The following is a 22736-nucleotide window of genomic DNA, read 5'->3' as shown; positions in this document are numbered from 1 at the left end:
CGGGAGTACATGGCGAGGCAAGGGGGTGGAGGTGATGGTAGTGATGAAGACATGGAGTAGGAGGCTTGGAGGAACAAGGGGCTAGCTGGTGATGAGCCCACAGGTTTGATTACCCTTCTTATCCATCGAACAATTCATGGCCTGCGTGCCATTTGTCAAACAATTTACCTTCCTTAACTACTTTTTATCTTTATTTTGTTTTTACTCTATGTTTGGATAATATTTGACAATGGTAAGATTAGGAATGGTTTGTGCTTGGTTGGATGGTATTGAATGATTAAACAGGTGCAATGCAAGGGTTAGAGTGCTAAACATTGGCACTTGCAGCCCTAGGATGAAGAAACCGGGGGAAAAACCTATTTTTGTGGCTAACAGACTGTCCACACGGGGACGTGTCCAGCCGACACGCCCCCGTGCCCATCTCCCAGTTCTGCTGTTTGGCTACTGACCTGCAGACTTTTGCCGGACACGTGGCCGTGTTCACCCAACACGCCCCCGTGTCCACCCTCTGTAAGTTTTTCGTTACTGGCAGTTCACCACGGGGCCGTGTCCAATGGACACGGGGCCGTGTCCAGAGCGCCAGTAACACAAATCTTTGTTTTTAAACACACTTTTACATATTCTAATCAACCAAAAACTTTATTTTTGGACACATTGAGGACAATGTGTAATTTAAGTGTGGGGGGGAATGCTAAAACCTTGAAATTTTGCAAAATCCTAAAACAAGCCTTACACAAAACTCTATTGGAACCGCTAAACACCCCAAATTTTTTCAAAAACTTTTTTTTCATTTTTTTTATTTACTTGTCTTAGTTTAAGTTGGGAATAACAAGTTATAAAAGGGTTATATTTTTTTTTTTTACAACCGATAGCGTCGTGATAAAAAGAACTAACATAAGAAAATTATGAAACGGTATAACAAGTCTAGTTAAAAATTCGATTATATATGCTTGGTCACATTAAAAACCCATTCCCACAAAAGTGAGTTTTGAGCCTTTATTGAGCATAAAAATATACATATTTAGATTAAATGCTCATTTTTCGTTTCTTGTGTGAATAGCCGCTCGGTCTTTACAAATCTAGAACTTGCCACGACGATACATTCCCAGTCCTTACCAACTTAAACCCAAGTAAGTAAATGATGGAGGCATTAGGACTAACTATTTTTCTTTCAAAACCATTATTTTTCATTTTTTTACCTACCCAAAATCCCCCTAGAAAAACCCCTTTGAGCCTAAACCTTTCATTTCATTACCCCCAAAACAATTTTTTTTTACCCACCAAAAACCTTTTTCATTTTTTCACCCTTATTTTAGTAAGAAGCTCGGTTTTTCATAAACATACCCTTTACGTGACGAAAAAAAAAATATGAATAATGAAGTCAAAAACAAACAAAAGCTACAAAAGCTTGTTTGGAGAAATACTTCAAAAATAAATGTCACTAAAAATAAGGTATTTTATGAAAACCGACACTTGTTACGATTTTCGCCCTTTTTACTAACCACTAACCAACTACCCACCTTTAAACCCAAGCCTTCACCCCAAAAGTCCTCTTGATATTTACAAAGGTAAAAAGTTAAAAAGGAGGAGGATTGATCGCTTGGCAAGCCTATGGAAAACGTAAGTCCGTGCCGCTCTCGAGCGATTCACTTAAATATACACCTTCGGCCGAGTGATTGAGTGATCTCCCGTGAGGTATGTGAACTTGTATATAAATGGAATTTTAAAAAGGCATGTTATGCCCAAATAAGTAGTTTATCTTATGAAAAGTTCAAAATAAATCATGACGAATAGGATTGTAAATAAAATAAAAATAAAACCTATACAAACCTTGGATTCCCGACACTCTAGGACAAGCTAAAAAAAAAAAAACTTCTCTTCTACCTATTCCATTTGGGAGTGTAAGCCACATTAAAAGAGTTTTGCTTGAGGACAAGCAAAAGTTCAAGTGTGGGGGTATTTGATGTGTGTAAAATGCAACATATAAAACACATCAATTAAGGCATAAAACTAACCCTTTTTAAGTACTAATGTTGGAAAAAGAGTGTTTTTGTCTTCCTTTTGTATTTTCAGGATGAAATGAGCTCAAAATCACAAAAGAAGCAAAAAGACCACTAATTCTACCATAATTACGAGAAAAGGAGCAAAAGTGGACTGCCCGGACCCTCAACGGCACCTCCCAAGACAAAGAGAAGAAAACAGAGCCTGAACACGCCCCGTGTCCAGCGAACACGGGGGCGTGCCCAGGAAGCAGCAGATGAGACAAACCAGTAGAAGCTTCCATTGCTGGACACGGGGCCGTGTCCAGCGAGCACGGGGGCGTGTTGAAAGTACAGCAGGCGCATTAATTGTAATTCGCAATTACAATTAATGAAGAGAGAGAGTGTCAGACGGGCACAGGGCCGTGTCCAGCGGACACGGGGCCGTGTCCAGCGTTCTGTCCAGCCTATAAATAGAGGAGCTTGGTTTCATTCTCTCTCATCCCTTGGCACACCACCTCTCTCACACCTCATCCACCACCCACCACCACCATAACACCATCATCCACCACCATCATCCATTGTCCATCGTAGAGTGTGTGAGTCGTCTCGGGATCCAAGATTGATCGTAAGAGTTCTTGACAATCAAGGCCATGTTTGCCTAAGTCTCTTACATCACTTGGTGAAGACAAGTGTTTAGTATAATACTTTTTATTTTTAATCTTTTGCACTTTTTATTTGGTTTTGTATTAATGACTTTAATAACTAGTTACTTATGTTGAAGGTGATCTTTCCTTATCGTTTGTCCGTGGTGTCTTGGCATTATTTTACTGTCTATATAAAATAAAAGATTTTCACCATTCATATCTCCACGGTCTATATGGAGGTATGTTGGCTACCTGGTCGGGGGTTAAGGGAACGGTTTGGTAAAGGTCTTGCCCTTGTTCAGCGTTTAGAGGTCCTGCTTGGGACCTGGGTCAAATTTAGTAGGATCTCCTTCAATGCCCATAGGTATTGGATGGCGGGGATCCAAACTCTTTGACCCCCTCATAAGCTAACTACTATTAATACTATAACCCGGCTATTTAGGACTGTATCCCTGCTGACTCAGACTACTTAGCCGAGGGTAACGTCACCGCCAAAAGCGGGGCCTACCATAATTTGCATTAATAACTTAATTCATTATCTTTCAATAATCCGACCCTTTAGGATTGTATCCTTGCTGACTCAAACTACTGGGTTGAGGGTAACGTCGCCTTCAAAAGAGGGGCCTACTACAATAACTAAGATAATCTCTTAAACAAGTGCAAAAGTGCAAAAATAATCAAAGGTTATACTAATACACGTGTCGGATCCAAGTGATTCATCTTGTCTATCTGTTTTTATTTTATTTTATTTTTCAGCATTTAGTTAGTTTTTATTTTTCTTAGTTTAAAACATTTTTCTAACTTTTTGATTTGGTTAGACGTTGAGGATAAACCGGTATTAAAAGCTCTTGTGTCCTTGGACGACCTCGGTATCTTACCAACACTATACTACGTCCACGATGGGTGCACTTGCCCATATGTGTGTTTAGTGTTAGTGAATATCGTGTTTTATAAATTTAAAACTTGGTTAAAAGTGTAAAAAGGGCTTAATTATTTATTAAAAACATATACACACTGACACGCATCAACCTCCTTGAACCATGTGGGTTTCTAGTTTCCGGAGTTTTTTGTTATCTGGCCCTTCTTCTCTTCTTTGAATTTGGCGGTAATCGCGATTTCCCCCCTTTACCAAATGAGTGAGTTTTCCATCTCTCAAGGCCCTTTCTATTTCTTGCTTTAAACTGAAACAGTCGTCCGTTAGGTGGCCTGTGTCTTTGTGAAATTCACAGAAAAGATTGGGATCTTGACCCCTCTTGTTTCGCATTTGTAGGGGTGGTTTGAACTGGTGATTCTCAGTGGCCAAGACCTCGGAAGGAGTCTTTGTTAGTGTTGTCCACTGTTTCTCCCTGTTTTCTCTTTTTACCTCTTTCCGGTGGGCTATCTGATTGATTGTGTGGCGCTCATCCTCCCTTGCTGGGTTTCTTTCTCTGTGACCGGACGCTCTCCATTGTTGGCTTCTACCCTTTTTATTGTGTCGGTCATTGTGGTTATATCCGCGCTGACGGTGATCATCACCGGTCAACTGTTTGTCTGTTTGTGCGATGGTTTTGGCTGCTTCAATGAAGGTTTCCCAATCTTTGGGTCCTCCGTCTCTCCCTTTTACACGCTTGATTAGATCATCGCACTTGACTGCTCTCATGAAATGCGCGCGCATCATCTTTTCGCCTACGTCTCCAATTTCCAGACATTCTTTGTTATATCTTGTGATGAAATCTTCCACGCTTTCGTGGTCCTTGCGCTATATATTTAAACAATCAGCTGGATCTCTAGTATGTCTGCGCTGTTGAGAGAAGTGTGCGAGGAACTTCTCTCGAAATTCGATCCATGATTTGATCCTTCCTGCTGGCAGACTGTCGAACCAAATGCGTGCTGCGCCGACAAATGTTTGGGCGAAGAGATGGCACCAAGTTGGTAAATTCCATCCTCCTGTTGCTCCTGCGCCATTAAAAACTTGGAGATGATCATCCGGGTCTGTCAAGCCGTTGTATTTGCCCACGTTGTGTGGCAATTTTGTTTTGTCTATAGCGGTTGTGGCAATTTCCTTAATGAATTTTGAATTTTCAGCCATGTCGTCTGGACGATAGCTCAGAGTGTAGTCATGCTCTGCTTTTGGGTTATACCCTGCGCGCTTTGCAGGTTTGTACAATTCATGTTCTGGGTGTAGTCTGCTGAATACTGTGCTCTCCCCTTTGTATGTTGGATCATCTTCTTCATCATCCCATTCGGTATTCATGTTGCGCGCGCCCAAACGGCTTTGAATCGGCCTTCTTTGCCGGTTTTGGATATAATTGCTTTCTGTTTCGCCGTAAGTGTCGCGCGTGTCGTGTACACTTGGCTTTCTGATGTTTGGCGCAGGTCCTTTCTCCGGACGCAAATTCCATGCGTTGATCTGCTGAGTTGTGTGTGTACTCAGAGACCGTTGCGGTGGAGTTACGAATGCTGACTGGTTAGCTTGTGCTTGGAGCAAAGCTTGTTGTGCGCTAAGTTGTGTGTAAACGAGGTTTATAGACGCCATCTGTTCGGCATACCAGGAAGCCAGAGTTTTTCCTTCGGGTAGCCCTAAAAGTGCAGAGAAATTTAGCTGTGCTTATTCCGATGGAGCTGAGGGGCCAGCTCCATGGCTTGGTGTTTGCACTGGTGGGGGTGTTTGTTGGACTACCTCGGGTGGAAGTTGGAAAGTGGCTCCATTTGTGGTTTGGGTGATGATCCTAGTTGGATGCTGGAAAGTGGGTCCAGTTGTGGTTTGGCTAACAACCTTGGAAGCACTTCCAAAAATACTAGGAAAATCATTGTTCGTCTGCCCTTCTTGGATGATTTCGTTCCTTTGGCCCCTTTGGACGTGTGCTGTGTCCGAAATGAGCTCAAAGGAAGAAACTTCTCCTTCCACCTGGTGTGAAGGGTTTGTTTCAGTCATTTTGACAAGTGTTTCGAAGAGAAAAGAGATGATTGTGGTTTTTGCAAAAAGCGGATGGCGCCAATGATGAAACATAGAATAACTCTGAGGTTAATCTGCAGGGTTGTTTCTCCTGTGGGTTCAGTCTCCTTTCTCACTCGTAGAAATGACCTGGATCCTGCAAAACAGCAACACCGTTAGTCTCCTTAAGAGGGGAATATGGGGGGTTTCCCTATTAACCAGGCTCCAGCGTGAGAATAGTACTGTTCTGAGGGAGAATAAACAGTGTGTGTTGAGTGTGTGAATATAGAGAGCAAGATGGATCAACCTGAACGATGAAGGGTCCTATTTATAGCCGGAGGGTGAAGGAGGGAGGAGCAGCTGTGCCAGCTGTGGTTGCGCGCCAACTGTCCGATCAAGGGGAATATCCCTTTGGTCTCCTCTGTCGTAGCCAGTGTAGTGGTACACGTGGCGCGCTTGCATTTGCTCGTTTTGGAGACCTCGTACTGGCGTTGTCGGTCTGCTCCTTGATTTATTTGCAGGCCTACGTGGCGCTCAATGACTGGTGACACGTTTTGTCCTTCTTGTCGGACGGAGCATCTTTGGTGCCACCTTGATGTTTTCCAGAAGCTTCAAGAAGCTTCTGGGTTTCATTGCTGATGTAGGTGCCGTGTAGGATGAAAAAGTGGTGTGGTCCTTGCCATGTAGGCAAGGAATTGGGACCATACCTCTTCACTATTATTTAGGACCAATCTTTTAGCCATTTATCCAGCAAAACTGTTTTTAGTTTTGTTGATTAGCTTTGTTTTCTCAATTATTAAATCCTAACTATTATTTAGGACCAATCTTTTAGCCATTTATCCAGTTAACTGTTTAACTGTTTTAAACTTGACAGTGACTTTGTTTTGTTTTGTTCTTGTATTTTTTTGTTAGATTGGATTGATTCAAGATGGAAAATGATAATATAAATGCACCAACATGGGAGAAGATGGCTCAATCACCAACACTTGAGCCAAATGTTTTTCAAATAACATTTGAAAACGGTATTGTTTTGGTTATGAAAAATGTATATACATTGATACATACTCATACATCTTTGATGATTTAGTTGAAGAGGTTACAAATCATTATCCATCAAATAGGGATCTCGTTTTCTCTATTTATTTCGTTGACAAGTATGCCATAGATCAATCTATTATCAAGCTTGATTCTCATGAGAAATTTGAGTTTATGATTAGAATGTATGAAGTGGAAAAAGAACTTGTCGTTTATGTGACAACGAGTAGTAATCATGAGACTTTTTCGGTTAATCAAAGGTAAAAGTTTGTTTTAAAGTGAGTTTAATATCGTGTGCATCAATATCTACTAAATCATTAGAATTGTAAATCTTTTTCAGGGGTCAAGATGAAGTGGGTGACGAACCACACAATGAAGATGAATCAGAGTATTCATTAAGTGATGAAAGCTATCATAGTTATTATAGTAGTGATGATAAAGTTGAGCAACATAACTCCCAAGAGGAAACTTATACCAAGAAAAGTCGATGATGAGGAGAAGATATACCCACCTACAAAGGATCAATGGGTGCATGTAGATGATGAGGAGAAGATATACCCACCTACAAAGGATCAATGGGTGCATGTAGATCAATGGGTGTGGTGGGTATGGACACCAACAAAAAAAATACAAAAATTCGGCATGGCAAGATCAACCATCAACAAGCAAACGGGGAAAAAGAACAAAAACATGTGTAAATAACTAATCGAAGTCGAGCATACTTTTTTGGTACCAAATGGTCAAAACTTTGCCATTTGTCTTTTTCATTTTTTGTATATTGTTACATGGAATTTTTGTGGTTGTTCTTTTGGGATAATTTTTTGGTAATGGATTAAAGTTTTGGCATTTTGTTTTCTATTTAGATGATTGTCAATTGTATTTTTTATGATTGTTACTATAGTTCATGAGGAAAAATAATGAAAAAAAAAACTTGATGAAAAAATGCAAATAGTGAAAAAAGACAAAAACTAGTAAAAAAAAGGGTAAATATGCAATTTTCTAAAATTTAGTAAAATGAAGGATAAAATAGTCTTTCTATAATTTAATAAATTAAATCAAAATAGGTAAGTTTGCAATTTTACTAGTTAATAAAGGGGAAATATGCAATTTAATTTTTGGCTCGGGTATATATGCAATTTTAAAGTTTTTTAAGGGGAAATATGAAAAAAAACCCTAACTAAAATTGCAAAACAATTTAGTTCAAGGGTAATCTCGTAATTTCATTATAACTAGATAGCCAAAACGACGTCGTAGACCCTTTCTTCCTCCAAATCCTACTTCCACATACAGTCGAACTTAAACCTGCTTTCACTCTTTAACCAATGGGGAGCACAAGCAACATCAAGAGCAGACTCTTCGCTCCCCCATCTTCCACTCCCTGCACTCGCACACACCAGATCGGAGCCCTAGCTCTCATCGCCATCACCTTCTTCACCACCAGACTGTTGGACCAATCACTCACACCTTCCACTTCACACTTCAACCAATTCCAATCCGACGTCGTTCGCTTCTCCGCCAACGACGACGGTTCCGTCCGCTGGCCCCGCCGTGGATACGGTGATGAGATCGATCTCAAGATCTATGTTTACGATGAGAATGAAATTGACGGCGTTAAAGAGCTGTTGTACGGACGTGACGGTAGGATAACGCCGGAAGCGTGTCTCAAAGGCCAATGGGGCACTCAGGTAGTCTAATTTTGTATTTTGAGTTAATTTAAGTTTATAGATTCGATACGTCGTCGTTTTGTTTTGATTTGTTTGTGTTGCTGAAGGTGTTTAGGTTAAAGTTATTGTGATTTGTTATTTTGGTGATGAGATTTGAGTTTACTTGAGTTTATAGATTCGATAAGTTTGTTGTTTTCATCGAGTTTGCGAAATTGAAGTCGATTGATCAGATGATTATGTTGCAGATTGTTTACTGATGCTAAGGTGTTTATGGTTTATCATTTTGGTAATGAGATTTGGAAAGTTAGGGGCTGTTTGGCAACATCTGAATGGTTAAGTGCTGAACAGTAAGATGTCTGAACCATTAAGTGCTGAACAGTAAGATGTCTGAACCATTAAGTGCTGAACCAGTAAGAGATCTGAACCATTAAGAGCCTGTATAATGCTTAACCGTTCAGAGGCAAATGTCTGACCAATTCAGATTAGAGGTTTTAACCATTCATACTATCTTAACCATTCAGAGGCAAATGTCTGAACTGTTCAGACATCTGCTCGTGAACCAATCAGTCTGAACCATTAAGTGCTGAACCAGTAAGAAGTAAGAAGTCTGAACCATTAAGAGCCTCATTAGGAGGTAAACAAACAGCCCCTTAGAAGTTGTAAGGTAAACATATTCATATGTTTGATTCTGAAGATGAATTTTGTAGGTTGTAGTTACTCGATTTGATTTGCTTAATCGGTGCTTTTATTTTAAAGTAAAGGAACTAGTTTATGGATATAAGGCTGCAGTTTGTGTTAGTTTTTATTTAAGAAGTTCAAGGTTTGTCTTTTGATTTGAACTGTGATTGTGAATGATGCATAGATGATACCATTACTATGTCAAACTCTCAGCGAAGCTTGGCATTTCAGCAGATGTAAATCATGTAAGAAGTGTGGAACTTTATAAACCAATGCTGCAATTTGTAATGGAAGGCTATTTTTTTTCTGATCAAGACGAATAACCTTTTATATTTCTTAATATATGACGTCTGCTTGGTATGTCGTCAAGGAGCATAGGCGCACTCAAGGCGTATAGGCCTAGACCGGAGCCTAGGCGCTTAAAAAGCGAGGGCTTTTTTTAAGCTAGACGCATAGTATAAAGTACTATTTTTAGAGAGGGGGGGGGGGTTAGACATGTTTTAGGCTAGTTTAGGCTATTTTAGATTGATTTCATTCTTATTTAGGTTGTTTTTTTTACCATTTTGGCCGGAAAATGCTCTGAACGTGCATTGAGTGATTGCAACCATGCCTTTCAGGGCGCAGCGCATATGGTGCGCTGGGCTGTGCTTCAGTGCCTATAACATGAACATGATTATAACATAGGCTGCATGTACTTTTAACCTTTCTGAGATTATATTAAGATTACAAACTTCCTCAAGAAACTGCTTAATTTGACAACAGAGTAAACGAAGTTGACTTTTATATGTGCGTGAATTTCTGTCAGGTGCATGAATTTCTGTCAAGTGTCAATTTCTGTCAATGTTATGCATTTATGCCATTGTATTGTATCAGGCTCTGTAAATTGCTACAGTGTTACGATTGGCATGAAATGACCTAACTTTCTGCCCATGATGTATATTTAAAGCTATGCAGTTAATGCGGTAAAATATCGGATATCGGTCAAGGACCGATATTTGAAATATAGGTTATCTCGGTGAGATATCGGTGGGATATCGGTAACTTTAATATAATGCAGAATTTATATATATAGCAATTTAACACCAATAATTCAGTTATATATCGGTCAATATCGCCAATAATATCGGTACCGATATTTTGACCGATATTCGACACCGATATTTTACTAAGGGACCATATGACCGATATAACCGATATATCACCGATATTAACTGCATAGATTTAAAGGGATATAGAAAGTAGAATAGGCCAATAGGGATCATCCTTAATCCTTAATGGTTACAATTTACAGAGCTTGATACAATACATTGGCATAATATTGAATATTAATATGGTCGGGTTGGGTTTGACCCGCCAACACATTTCTGTCAATAGTTAAAAAAAGTTGTAGATACTGTAATATACTAAAATGATTACAAACCTATAATATCAGAATAACAATCTAATATTTCTGTACAAACTGTTTCAAGAAGTTGTAAGCATTTGAATGCAATTTGGCAACTTGAGACCCTGTTTGACCCATTTCCTTTAACCCGTTTCCAGACAGGGGCGCAGCTTCCTTGGGGCGGGAGCCCCCCCCCCCCCCCCCCCCCCAAACTTTTCGACGCGTAGTGTTATGAACAGTACCTTCGTATAGAAATTCTTGTAGCCTATTTTTGTTTAAAGGTATGCTAATTTTTCTCTTATGACATTGATATGAAATTGTAGGTCAAGATACACAGACTTTTTCTTAAATCAAGGTTTCGTACACGGAACAAAGGGGATGCAGATCTGTTTTTTGTTCCATCTTATGTTAAATGTGTTCGAATGATGGGCGGTCTTAACGATAAAGAGATTAACCAGGCTTATGTGAAGGTACAGTGTAATTATCGTCTTATGTAATTTGATTACGTTATTAGGTTGCTTGATTCCATGTCATCATTTTTGATAGTTTGTTCATGTCTTATTGCCTTCAGATATTAAGCCAAATGCCGTATTTCAGATTATCAGGTGGTCGTGACCACATATTTGTCTTTCCAAGGTGTGATTGCTTACTTTTTATAACTAAAGTTTGCCATTTTTACTATTTATATTGTTACTAACAACTTGTACTGCATGGCAGTGGCGCAGGGGCCCACTTATTTAAATCATGGGCCACTTATATAAACCGGTCGATAATTCTAACTCCTGAGGCTAGTGCTCTTTCCCTCCTAATGCATAAATGTAAATGAATTGAAAGTAACGCTTGCACAACGTTCAGTTCTTTGTATATCCTTTTAAACAATCAATTATGTATATCCTTTTAAATAAAAAAGTAAAATGCCATTTTCGTCCCTGAGTTTTGGTCAGTTTTGCAACTTTCGTCCAAAGGTTTATTTTTCCGCATCCGGATCCAAAAGGTTTGAAATCTTGCCGTTTTCATTCGGCTCGTTAACTCCATTCATTTTTCTCCGTTGAGTCAAGGGTATTTCCGTCTTTTTTGTTAACTTAAAGGGCAATTCGGTCTTTTTCACTTTATGTAAAAAGACTGAGTACCCCTGAAAAAACCGAATTGCTCTTTAAGTTAACAAAAAAGACAGAAATAGTGAAATACCCATTGACTTAATGGAGAAAAATGGATGGAGTTAACGAGCCGGATGAAAATGGCAAGATTTCTGACCTTTTGGATCCAGACGCGGAAAATGGATGGAGTTAACGAGCCGGATGAAAATGGCAAGATTTCAAACCTTTTGGATCCAGATGTGGAAAAATAAACCTTTGGACGAAAGTCGCAAAACTAATCCAAACCTTAAGGATGAAAATGGCATTTAACTCTAAATAAAATCAGTTATGTTGGAAGTCTGTTACACTGAATGAACAAATACAAAAACGTCATTGCATCGAGTCATCTCACTGCATAACGTTTTCTTCATTATTTAGTGAACCGGTCTGTTATTATAACAGTTTTTTTTAGTAAATTTTGTATTTTTTTTATTTTTTAAAAGGGTAAATATGACACTAAGAAAGATATATATGAACTTTTGAACCTTAAGGATATGTATAAAGTTGCGATGATTTTCTGTTTTCGTATTTTTGAGTTGCATGTGTATGTTCCGGTTACATCTTGTTACAGGGGGACCGAACAGATAAGCGGGACACGAGTGCATTTAATACATGGAAAGACATAATTATCCCTGGGAATGTTGATGATGGTATGACAACTAACGGAATTCGGCTTGTAGATCCGTTGCCGTTATCAAAGCGGAAATATTTGGCTAATTACTTGGGCCGTGCACAAGGAAAGATTGGGCGCCTTCAGTTAATAGATCTCGCTAAACAATTCCCAGATAAGGTATTGATTAATAATAAAAATATTATTATGTAATTTTGCCACCTCAACTTTTAACATATACTTGTTATGTGATGTTATTAACATGTTATGTTTATGTTTGTTTTGTTGACAGTTGGAATCTCCAGAATTGAAGTTTAGCGGGCCCGAAAAATTGGGAAAAACTGATTACTTTCTACATCTACGCAATGCTAAATTCTGTTTGGCTCCGCGTGGCGAGTCATCTTGGACCCTTCGCTTTTACGAGTCCTTTTTTGTGGTCTCTCTCTCTCTCTCTCTCTCTCTCTATCTATATATTTACATACACATATATAGAGGGAGGTTCAAATGAGAACCGTTAAATAATTAGAAACCAAAGGGACCACTTTAGTTCCTAACTATCTGGTGTTTCTCATTTGAACTCACCCGTAGGGCTGCAAACGAAGCAAACGTTCAATAAACAATTCGTGAACCGTTTGGCAGGAAGTTCATTTAATAAAGGAACGAACACGAACAAGAAACTTCATTCATTTATGTTCGTTTGGCTATGCTCCTTTGTGTTTGTTTGTGTTGATAGTTAACTAGGGTTTTAAAATAGGGGAATTGGCCTGTAATAATCCCACCTAGACCTTATTGGCCATTAATAATCCCACCTTAGAATATTCCCCCCACCAGTCCCACCTTTCACCTATTTTTCCTACAGTGGTCCCCCGTTAAAAAAACTTAACGGAGTTAAGCTTTTATCCAAATTACAAATAGATTTTTTAGGGCTTTTGATCAGAACGGTGATACGAGTCCATTGATGTAAAACTTACTTCGAAATGGTGCTCCAAGTGACTTGATTTTGGTTAATTGGAAATTTAAACACCCGAATTGAAGCGCCGTTTTCATCGTTTGGAGCACTGTTTCGAGGCAAGTTTTACATCAATGGATTCGTATCGTCGTTCTAATCAAAAGCCCTAAAAAATGTTTATAATTTGGAAAAAAGCTTAACTCTGTTAAGTTTTTTTAACGGGGGACCATTGTAGGAAAAATAGGTGAAAGGTGGGACTGGTGGGGGGAATATTCTGAGGTGGGATCTTCGGAACCAATGCTAAATGTCCAGGGAGTCTCTCCCATGACCGGTGAGCTATCCAATTATTAATGGCCAATAAGGTCTAGGTGGGATTATTACAGGCCAATTTCCCTTTAAAATATTGTATTTTTATTTAAATACTTCAAAATTCTCACTAATTAAATATTTAATAACAATTAGTGTATTGTATATTACATAATATATATGTACCTACAAAGTTTAATACATGTTCGTTTGTTATTGTTTATGTTCACGTTTGTGTTCATGAACGTTCGTTTGTGTTCATTACCTAAAATTAACGAACGAACACAAACAAACACGAGCACGTTGATTTCGTTAATGAACGAACACAAACAAAAAATCTCGTTTGGTAAGTGTTCATGAACAATTTGTGAACACATTTATTTCCTTAACTTCGTTGGGTTCGTTTGCAGCGTATATAGGGGTGAGATATATAGAAACCACCAAATATATTTAGGAACATATACATATTCACATGTGAATATATTTGGTTCCTAAATATACAGTGGCTCTTGTTTGAATCCACCCTCGTATGTACGTGTAACGTGTGTTTTATTGCATTCACAAAACGGCTCATTGTCTGAACCAAAATTTCATGCAAACAGGAGTGTGTTCCCGTGCTTTTATCAGATCATGCCGAGTTACCATTTCAGAATGTCGTGGATTATTCCCAAATATCGATTAAATGGCCATCTTCAAGAATTGATACTCAACTTTTGGAGTATTTAGAGTCCATACCAGGTTCGTTTTTCAGCATTTAATTGGTTAATTCACTTTAGGAGAATTGGAAATAACGCCTAACTCAATTTGGTCGAGAATAATCCCAAGTCAGTTATTGGCCGATAATAATCCGAACTGGTCAAGTTTTTTTTTTGTAAAATAGTCCGCCGTTAAAATAGCTTAACGGAGTTAAGTTTTTTTTCCGAATTACAAACCGATGTTTTAGGGCTTTTGATCAGAACGAGGATACGAGTCGATTGATGTAAAATTTACCTTGAAATTGTGCTCGAAATGGCTTGATTTTTGTTAATTGGAAGTTTAAACACCCGAATTGAAGCACCGTTTTCGTGGGTTGGGGCAGTATTCGAGGTAAGTTTTACATCAATCGACTCGTATACTCGTTCTGATCAAAAGCCCTAAAACATCGGTTTGTAATTCGGAAAAAAAACTTAACTCCGTTAAGCTATTTTAACGGCGGACTATTCTACAAAAAAAATTGACCAGTTCAGATTATTATCGGCCAATAACTGACTTGGTATTATTATCGGCCAAATTGAGTTAGGCGGGATTATATATTTCCAATTTGCCTTCACTTTATTGATAAAGTAAAGTTTTGGACAAAAGGTGTATCGGGTCAATTCGACACACATTACATTTTAATGTAATTAACCCTTTCGGTTATAATATGTACAGATAAACGCATAGAGGAAATGATAGCTCGTGGCAGAAAGATAAGATGCTTATGGGTCTATGGTCCCGATTCAGAACCCTGTTCTGCATTTAGCGCGATATTGTGGGAATTACAAAGGAAAACACGGCGATTTCATCATTCACCTGAAACATTTTGGTTGCATAATGGATCTATTGTTAATAGAGACTTGGTTGAATTTTATAAATGGAAACCACCCATGCCTTTGCCTTAACATTATGCTTCACTTTCTTGTTGTTGATGCTTTGTTAATGGGTATAAATTATATATAGTACACAAGTTGTAATATTTTTGGCACATTAAATTTGATTTAAAAAATTTATTGAATAGTGTTAGTTTTATTGGTTTGTGGTATCATAAACTGCTTGATTATGATTTTCATCCTTGGCATTTAGTCATTCATCAAATTTTTGAGATTTTGGATTTAAATAACCCAAAACTTTTACCATTTGACCGACAACGCTCTCAACTTACGATTTGTATAACGTAACTTCGAACTTTCAACGTATTTTTCTCCGGCACTTCTTAACTAACTGAACCCTAATCCGATTAGTTTTTTTTTTGCCGACGTGACACTTTTTATTGACGTGGCATCTGACGTTGCTTTTTTTTATGACGTGGCTTTTGTTTGGTGACATGGTATCTGACGTCAGCTAACTGGGTTAAGGTTCAGTTATTTTAAGAGTGCTATCAACCAAATGATGAAAGTTAGGGTTATTTAACTACAATGACCGTTAGTTTTTAGTATAAAGGGTCAAGTTTTTTAATTATTATATTTAGTGACTCAAATATAATATAATTCTTACACAATTCTTTTAAAATTTTTCAAAATTGGTGTTTATAGCCACAATTTATTTATTGCCTTACACAATACGTAATGGGGCGGCATGTGAGGGCGGTATGACCCATAGCGCCGCCATAACCCCCCGCACACCAAAACTAGGGGCGTCATGTTTCAGAAATTTGGGGGAGGCGGTATAATTATCGCGCGGTTATGGGGGAATTTTTCAAAATTTGGACCAATCAAATTTAAGCAAGGTTTTCTATAATTAATTAATAAAATTGAAAATTAATAATTAGGTAATGATGGATAGGGGCGTTATGACTACGGGCTCAAGTGATATAACGCCCCATAAAGCCCCTGTGTGACGTGGCACGACACGTGTCGCATAACACCCCACAAGGGGGTTATTGAGAATTGAGATTGAACACTTAACCAAGACTCTGTTCTTTCTTAGCAATCTGGCATCCAACCAGAATCAAACACGTGGCCAATTCCAAGCCAGATCAATCTCTTTTACAGATAAATGAATTTCAACCTTGCAAAATTCAAACACAACACAAAACCATAAAACATTGTACCTTAATCAACAAACAAAAGTACAAAACAACACAACTAAAACACACCCTCAAATCTTCTCTCACAACATTGCATCCAACTCAAATCATCAGCCATTAAAGATCTTACAACCCAAATGGGGACAATTGGATTTGCAAATTTTGGGTTTTGTTTAAAACCCAACAAGCAAAAGGTTCATGCAACACATTCTGTTATTGCTGCAACAAAGATTGATGCAGATTCAGAAGAAAATGTTAAGGTTTTGGGGAGAAGAACTGCACTTGTTTCTGGTGTTTCATTGGTTTCTTCAGCAACTTTGTTTGGGTTTCCAAAAGATGGATTGGCTGTTGTTAAACAGGGACTTTTAGCCGGTCGGATTCCGGGCTTGTCTGAACCTAATGAACAAGGTTGGTTGTTTTCTGGTTGTTTGAATGTTGGATTATTGAATTATGGTTGTTCGTTTATTAAACGAACGAACACGAACAAGAAATTCCGTTTGTTTAGTTAAATGAACGAATATGAACGAAGATCGCGTTCGTTCAATTTATGTTCGTGAACGTTCGGTAATGTGTTCGTTTGTGTTCAATCAGTGGCGAAGCTTGAATTTTTCGGGCGGGGCGGGGGGGGGGGGGGGGGGGCGAAAACGTATATACCAAAAAATTTCTATAGAACCGGGGGGCGAAAACGTATATACCCACAAATTTCTATACGAAAACTACATATATAACACTACTGAGCGAAAAATTCGGGGGGGGGGAGGGGGGGGGGGCGGGCGCCCCTCCCCGCCCCTCTTATCCTTCGCCCCTGTGTTCAATAGTTCATTAGTGTTTTTAGTTTGTATATTTTATTTAAATGTTTCAAAACTTCGACAAATAAAATATTTAATAAGTGTTAGTGGATTATATATTATGTTCATGAACGCTTGTTTGTGTTTGTTTGTTTTCATTTGTGTTCATGGACATTAGTTAGTGCTTATTATTTGTGTTCATCAACGTTTGTTCCAAAAATTAACAAACAAACACAGACGAACACGAACACGAATAAGTTCATTTCCTTAACAAATGAACACGAACGTAAAATCTCGTTCGGTAAGTGTTCATGTTCTGTTTGCAAACACATATATTTCTTAACAGACGAACACGAACAAGGTCTTGTTCGTATCCTTCGGTTCATTTGCAACCCTAGGCGCTTCGTTGCATTTTGATCCCAAAAGCCAATACGCTAGGCGCGTGCATCATATATGCGACATATGTGAGGCGTTCATTATTAAAAATTACTAAGAAATATAATTAGTTAATATTTTGAATTGTTAAGTTTTTAACTCTAAAACAATAGATGATCTAATTTGTTCAAATACCCGGTCAGATTTGAAAATTCGGACCCATTGCAATCGATGGGTCAAATACTGGTCAACTGCATAAGGCACAACGTCAGCCCACAACCTGTGTCTCATTGCATCACATGCGCATAATGTAATCACCTCAAGTCCATCAAGCATTATGCGCGCCTGATGCGCATAATGACCTGTAATTGTTTTATCCGGTTTTTTATTCGTCATCTTCACGAGGTTAAAACGATAATCAGACAGGTTGGAGGACTTATAGGAGACCGGATGAGAAATCAGGAGGACATGGAGTCGGGTGGAGTCCTATTATCCCGTATATCTTTCAAGTACCTGATGGTTGGGAAGAGGTAATATTGTATTCCAAAAACTTGATTATATTCTTGACATATTTGCTTAAAAATAACTGGAGTTGATTACTGTTTTCGTCCCTGTGGTTTGTCAAAAATCACTATTTCAGTGCATTAGTTTAAAAATTGCGATTTCAATCCCTGTGGTTTCACTTTCGTAACCATTTCAGTCCCTGTGGTTTCACTTTCGTGACCATTTCAATCCATTTATTCTGTTAATACAGGGACTTAAATGGTTACGAGGTGGACTGAAATGGTTACGAAAGTGAAACCACAGGGACTGGAATCGCAATTTTTAAACTAATGGACTGAAATAGTGATTTTTGACAAACCACATGGATGAAAGCAGTAATTAACTCAAATAACTGATATTAGTTAAGTTTTTTTTGTCTAATAGAATAGATTATAAAATAAGAAAAAAAAAAGTTATGAACAATGGTTTGAAAATTGACTGTAGTGTATCTGAACTAGTGTTGGAAGAATCGCTAGGCGCTAGTCAGCCGGTGGGGTACCAACTAGCGATTAATCGGATTGAGATTTTATATGTAATTTTAGATTTTATATGCATATACACACATTTTTATATGTATTTTTTTAAGTAGACATGTTTTAACACCTTCTTCGACCCATATTTTGAAGTATATAGGATTAACTGCCGAAATTTATAGGTTTTGGCCAAAATTTGGCCGGAATCACTAGATTGCCACCTTGGTTTAAAAAAGCGCGAAGCGCTCCGAAGCGTTTTGGTTCCAAAAGCTTTAAGCGAAGCTTCAAGCGCGAAGCGAGAGCTTCACGTATACGAAGCGCTCCATATTATATATAATGTTAATTTTATATATGTGTATAAAAGATAGCTATCCATATTATTAAATATATGTATTTTATAATGTTAATTTTGTACTTTTATGCCTAAATTAAAAAGTTTAAGGACCAAATGTAAACTACTGAAGATAGAGGGGGTTAAATGTTTAAATAGACAAACTATCTTTACACTTTTTAAGTAAAAAGTTAGAAGTTTCAGGGACTGAATGTAAACTAATGAAAGATAGAGGGGTTAAATGTTTAAAAACCTTAACTTATAAAAACCCTAAAAGCCTAAAAGATACGTAGCCGCATCTCTCTTCTTCTTCCCCCTTCTTCCTTGTTTCCGGCTGAAAGCAACTCCGTCGCCGGAATTTGTCGCTGGATTTCACATAGGAAGTCGCTATATCGTCGATATAAGGTCGATATGTACCTTGTAAAGACTGTTGGGCTTAAAAAATGGCCCAAATGGTGATCTGAGTGGCTGGAGCGTCGCTTCACAACTTCATCGCTTCGCCGCTTAAAGCTCGCTTCACTTCGCTTCACGTAATGTAACGCTTCAGAGCCAAAAAAGCGTTTTTTCCAGCGCTTCATCGCTTCAAGCTCGCTTCAAGCGCGCTTTTTTAAACACAGATTGCCACTGATTTTTGGCCGATTAGGACCGGATTTGACCATTGTTGACCGCCTAGCGATTAAATGGCCGATTAGATGAAAATTAGGGGCTGTTTGTTTACCTCTTAATGAGGCTCTTAATGGTTCAGACCTCTTACTGGTTCAGCACTTAATGGTTCAGACTGTTTGTTTCACGAGCAGATGTCTGAATGGTTCAGACATTTGCCTCTGAATGGTTAAGATTTATACAGAGTCTGAATGGTTAAGACCTCTAATCTGAATTGGTCAGACATTTGTCTCTGAACGGTTAAGCATTATACAGGCTCTTAATGGTTCAGACCTCTTACTGGTTCAACACTTAATGGTTCAGCACTTAACCATTCAGATGTTGCCAAACAGCCCCTTACTCAGTGAACCGAGAACTAGCGGTTAATCGGCAACTAGTCGGAGCTAGACGTGATTTTACAACCATGATTTAAACGATTGCAACCTCCTAAATAGGTTTCATTTGAAAAAAAAAAAATATAGATTTTTTTTTTTATAACATTTTTTCAATGAACTACTATATTACATTATGCCACCTATAATTTATACTCTTTATCATGTTTTTTCAGACACCGGTATCAATTGCTGATCTCGGAGGAACAGAGATCGATCTAAGATTTAGTAACACAAGCGAAGGCCGACTTTTTGTCATCGTTGCACCCGTCTTAAGATTTGCAGATTGTGAGTCTATCATTTAACAAAACCAACAGTTGAAGCTTCCTGTTATTCAACTAAAGATACCATTATATATTCTCATAAACAGATCTAGAAGATGATGCGCGGATAGAAAAAATCGGGCCTCCAGAGAAAGTGATTAACGCGTTTGGGCCAGAGGTGATCGGAGAGAATGTAGAGGGTAAAGTGGTCAATAGCCAAGTTAAAGAATATTCTGGTAGAAAGTATTATCAGTTCGAGTTGGAGCCGCCACACTGTTTGATCACAGCAACTGCTGCTGGAAACCGCCTTTACCTGTTTAGCGTACTTGCAAATGGTAATGAACCGATAATTTGTTAGATATTTTAGTGTAATCGGGGATTGACTTGGTGATCAAAGCGAATTATAATACACATCAAGCAAGTTAGGAGGTGCGGGAGTGCACGCTTGTTTGAGTTATTATAATTCGAAGTGTACAGGCGGAGCCCGTACTCTACGGGGGTTCCAAGGGGGCAGCGCCCCCTTGGCGGGGGTCCGGGGGCAACGCCCCTGGGAGCAGGGTCCAAGGGGCAGAGCCCCATTGCTTTAATAAAAATGTGTCAGAAAATTTTATTTTCTGAATTTTGCCACATTTTCGAAATGGCAGTTTTGTCCTAAAAATAGAGTTAACTGCCATTGGGCAGTTACACCCCAAAACCCAATTTTCGTATTCATTTTTTGAGTTACACCCCAAAACCCAATTTTCGTATTCATTTTTTGATCACAATTCTTCTGGTTCATCAATTCACACAAACAACATACACTAGTTCAATTTCTCGAAATCAGAGTTGTATCCGATTGAATTATTTGGGTGAACCACCGAAATAATTTGATCTGAGAGTGATTACACGCCTTTCTGATCGTCCGGTTTCTGAAATTTCCCCAACATAATTGTCTTCACAGTTGTTGTTCGAATGCATGCATATGAAGTTATGAAATCTGAAATGTAACATGAATGTTTCGATGTTTGTAGGTTTGCAGTGGAAGAGACACAATCAGGACTTGAAGAAAATAGCCGATTCTTTCAGGGTTGTATAGACGCGATTACATACAGTTGATAATATAGACGGTCTATTTGTTATAAAGCAATGCGATATTGCAGACCGTTTAAAACTTTATGTATGCATTTTGGATTATAAAGTTAATGAAGATGATTTAGAAACATTAGTGTCAAGAAAGTGACTATGATAATCTTGATGTTAATGTTCTAGATGACAATGATGTTTCTTGTTGAAACTCAATAGTTTTTTTTTTTTTTTTCATACATTTTGGTTTAAACATAGATTTGGATTTTTGTAGTCAGTCTTATTGCTTTTGTAGTCTAGAGGTGCACAAATCGGTTAATTTTAATAACTGGTTCGGTTAACCGGTTAATTTGACTTTTTGACTTTAACCGATTATTACTTTAATCAGTTATTTTTTTAACTGGTCTGGTTAATTACTTTAACCGGTTCAGTTAATTAACCGCTCATTTTCGGTTAATAACCGGTTTTTTGCTTCTTTTTTTTTTTTTTGAAATTTTTGGTTACCTGCTCTGCCAGTTAAAAATTCGGTTCCGATACTGAATATCAATAACCGGTTACTAACATACGGTTAAAAATAACCACTAACTGGTTATTTCTCGATCAGTTATTAATCGGTTACGGTTTCAGTTAATTAACCAGTTATTTTGTGCACCTATAGTGTAGTCGCATTACCCGAGCAACCCAAAGGGTGCCTCTAGTACCCTTACTATCTACATCATGTTTTTTTTTTTAAACGGGTTTTGAAATTTTGAGGGCCTAAAAAGGTAGCCTGTTTTAACATAAAGGTGGGCCGGCCCACCATACATCCTAACCAAAATTCACGTACATATTTTCCACACATGTTATGTTTGGATGTTGCTAAATGCTAAATTCCAACTAATTTTTCAAATATACCTGCTAAAAGTATTCATATTAATTTTTTAAATGATTTTTTTACTAGACTTAGTGCAAATTACATCGATTTAAATGTAAATGTTGTTACTTTCTTTTACATTTATCTGTATCGATGAATTATGAACTTTTTTTTTTCTTACAAATTTTAAAATTATCTTAGGCCATCCAGGGTGGATAAAAAATATCCTGTGATAATTGAGTTTCACGCGTGGAAATATATAAAACACCACCGCCACTGTGTCGACATCACGCGTAAACTTAATAACGCGTTAAGAATATGACGCGTGAAAAATGGAAGCATGTGAGGGGATGTGAATGTTTATTGTTGGGTGTTGTGAGTGATGAGCATTTCCACTAAAAAAGGTTGTGAGTGATGGAATAATGGTTGATGACATGGCAGAACTTGATTGGATGTTGTGAGTGATAAATGAGTGGTGAGTGATGACCACCCCTACCCCCCTTAGGGTGTAGGGAGTTGTTAGACACTTGAAAGTGGTAAACTTCAAAATCAACCAATGAGAGTGTGCCATGTCATTCAACCTTAAGAGTTTAAACTATGCTGAAAAGTGTTGGCAATGGTTAGACACTTCATGAATTGGTAAACTATTATTAGAAAAAAACATATAAAGCAAAATCATCTCTCACAAACATGTTCACCGCATCGGCATGTTGGATCAGTTCTGTTTAAACATAAGGGAAAACATGTAAATAATACCTGTTACAGCAGACAGGCCAGCAGAGAATCCAGTCAAAGATGCAGCCATTGAGTTCGACATACTTGTCAGGATGATCTGATTCCTCCTTAGGGTGTAAAGTTATGATGGTGATGAACCGAAACTAGGGAGAGAATCGGTTATGGAGAGAGAGAGCCGATTTGATGTTATGAGGGTTATGTGAATTGTGTAAT

General features: G+C 38.1%; 2 protein-coding genes across 3 annotated transcripts; both read left to right on the top strand.

Moving 5' to 3' along the window:
* Positions 1-7864: 7864 nt before the first annotated feature.
* LOC110942195 (probable beta-1,4-xylosyltransferase IRX10L) lies at positions 7865-15063 on the top strand. Its single transcript, XM_022183942.2, has 8 exons — positions 7865-8260; positions 10625-10771; positions 10873-10937; positions 11019-11088; positions 12009-12227; positions 12340-12483; positions 13905-14040; positions 14713-15063. Exons 1-8 carry the CDS (start codon positions 7898-7900, stop codon positions 14940-14942), a joined length of 1374 nt encoding a protein of 457 aa, XP_022039634.1. The 5' UTR covers positions 7865-7897; the 3' UTR covers positions 14943-15063.
* Positions 15064-16063: 1000 nt separating this feature from the next.
* Positions 16064-21146, top strand: LOC110942196 (psbP domain-containing protein 4, chloroplastic). 2 transcript variants are annotated; one of them, XM_022183943.1, is made up of 5 exons: positions 16064-16474; positions 17656-17759; positions 19787-19898; positions 19981-20208; positions 20884-21146. In XM_022183943.1, exons 1-5 carry the CDS (start codon positions 16204-16206, stop codon positions 20946-20948), a joined length of 780 nt encoding a protein of 259 aa, XP_022039635.1. In that variant the 5' UTR covers positions 16064-16203; the 3' UTR covers positions 20949-21146. The 2 variants fall into 2 exon arrangements, with proteins under 2 accessions (XP_022039635.1, XP_022039636.1); XM_022183944.2 differs by having other exon boundaries at positions 16065-16474; positions 17652-17759.
* The last annotated feature ends 1590 nt before the right edge of the window (positions 21147-22736 follow it).

Source organism: Helianthus annuus, chromosome 5, assembly GCF_002127325.2.
Source record: "Helianthus annuus cultivar XRQ/B chromosome 5, HanXRQr2.0-SUNRISE, whole genome shotgun sequence".
In the NCBI taxonomy this organism is placed as follows: Eukaryota; Viridiplantae; Streptophyta; class Magnoliopsida; order Asterales; family Asteraceae; genus Helianthus; species Helianthus annuus.
This window is presented reverse-complemented; position numbering and strand designations above follow the sequence as displayed.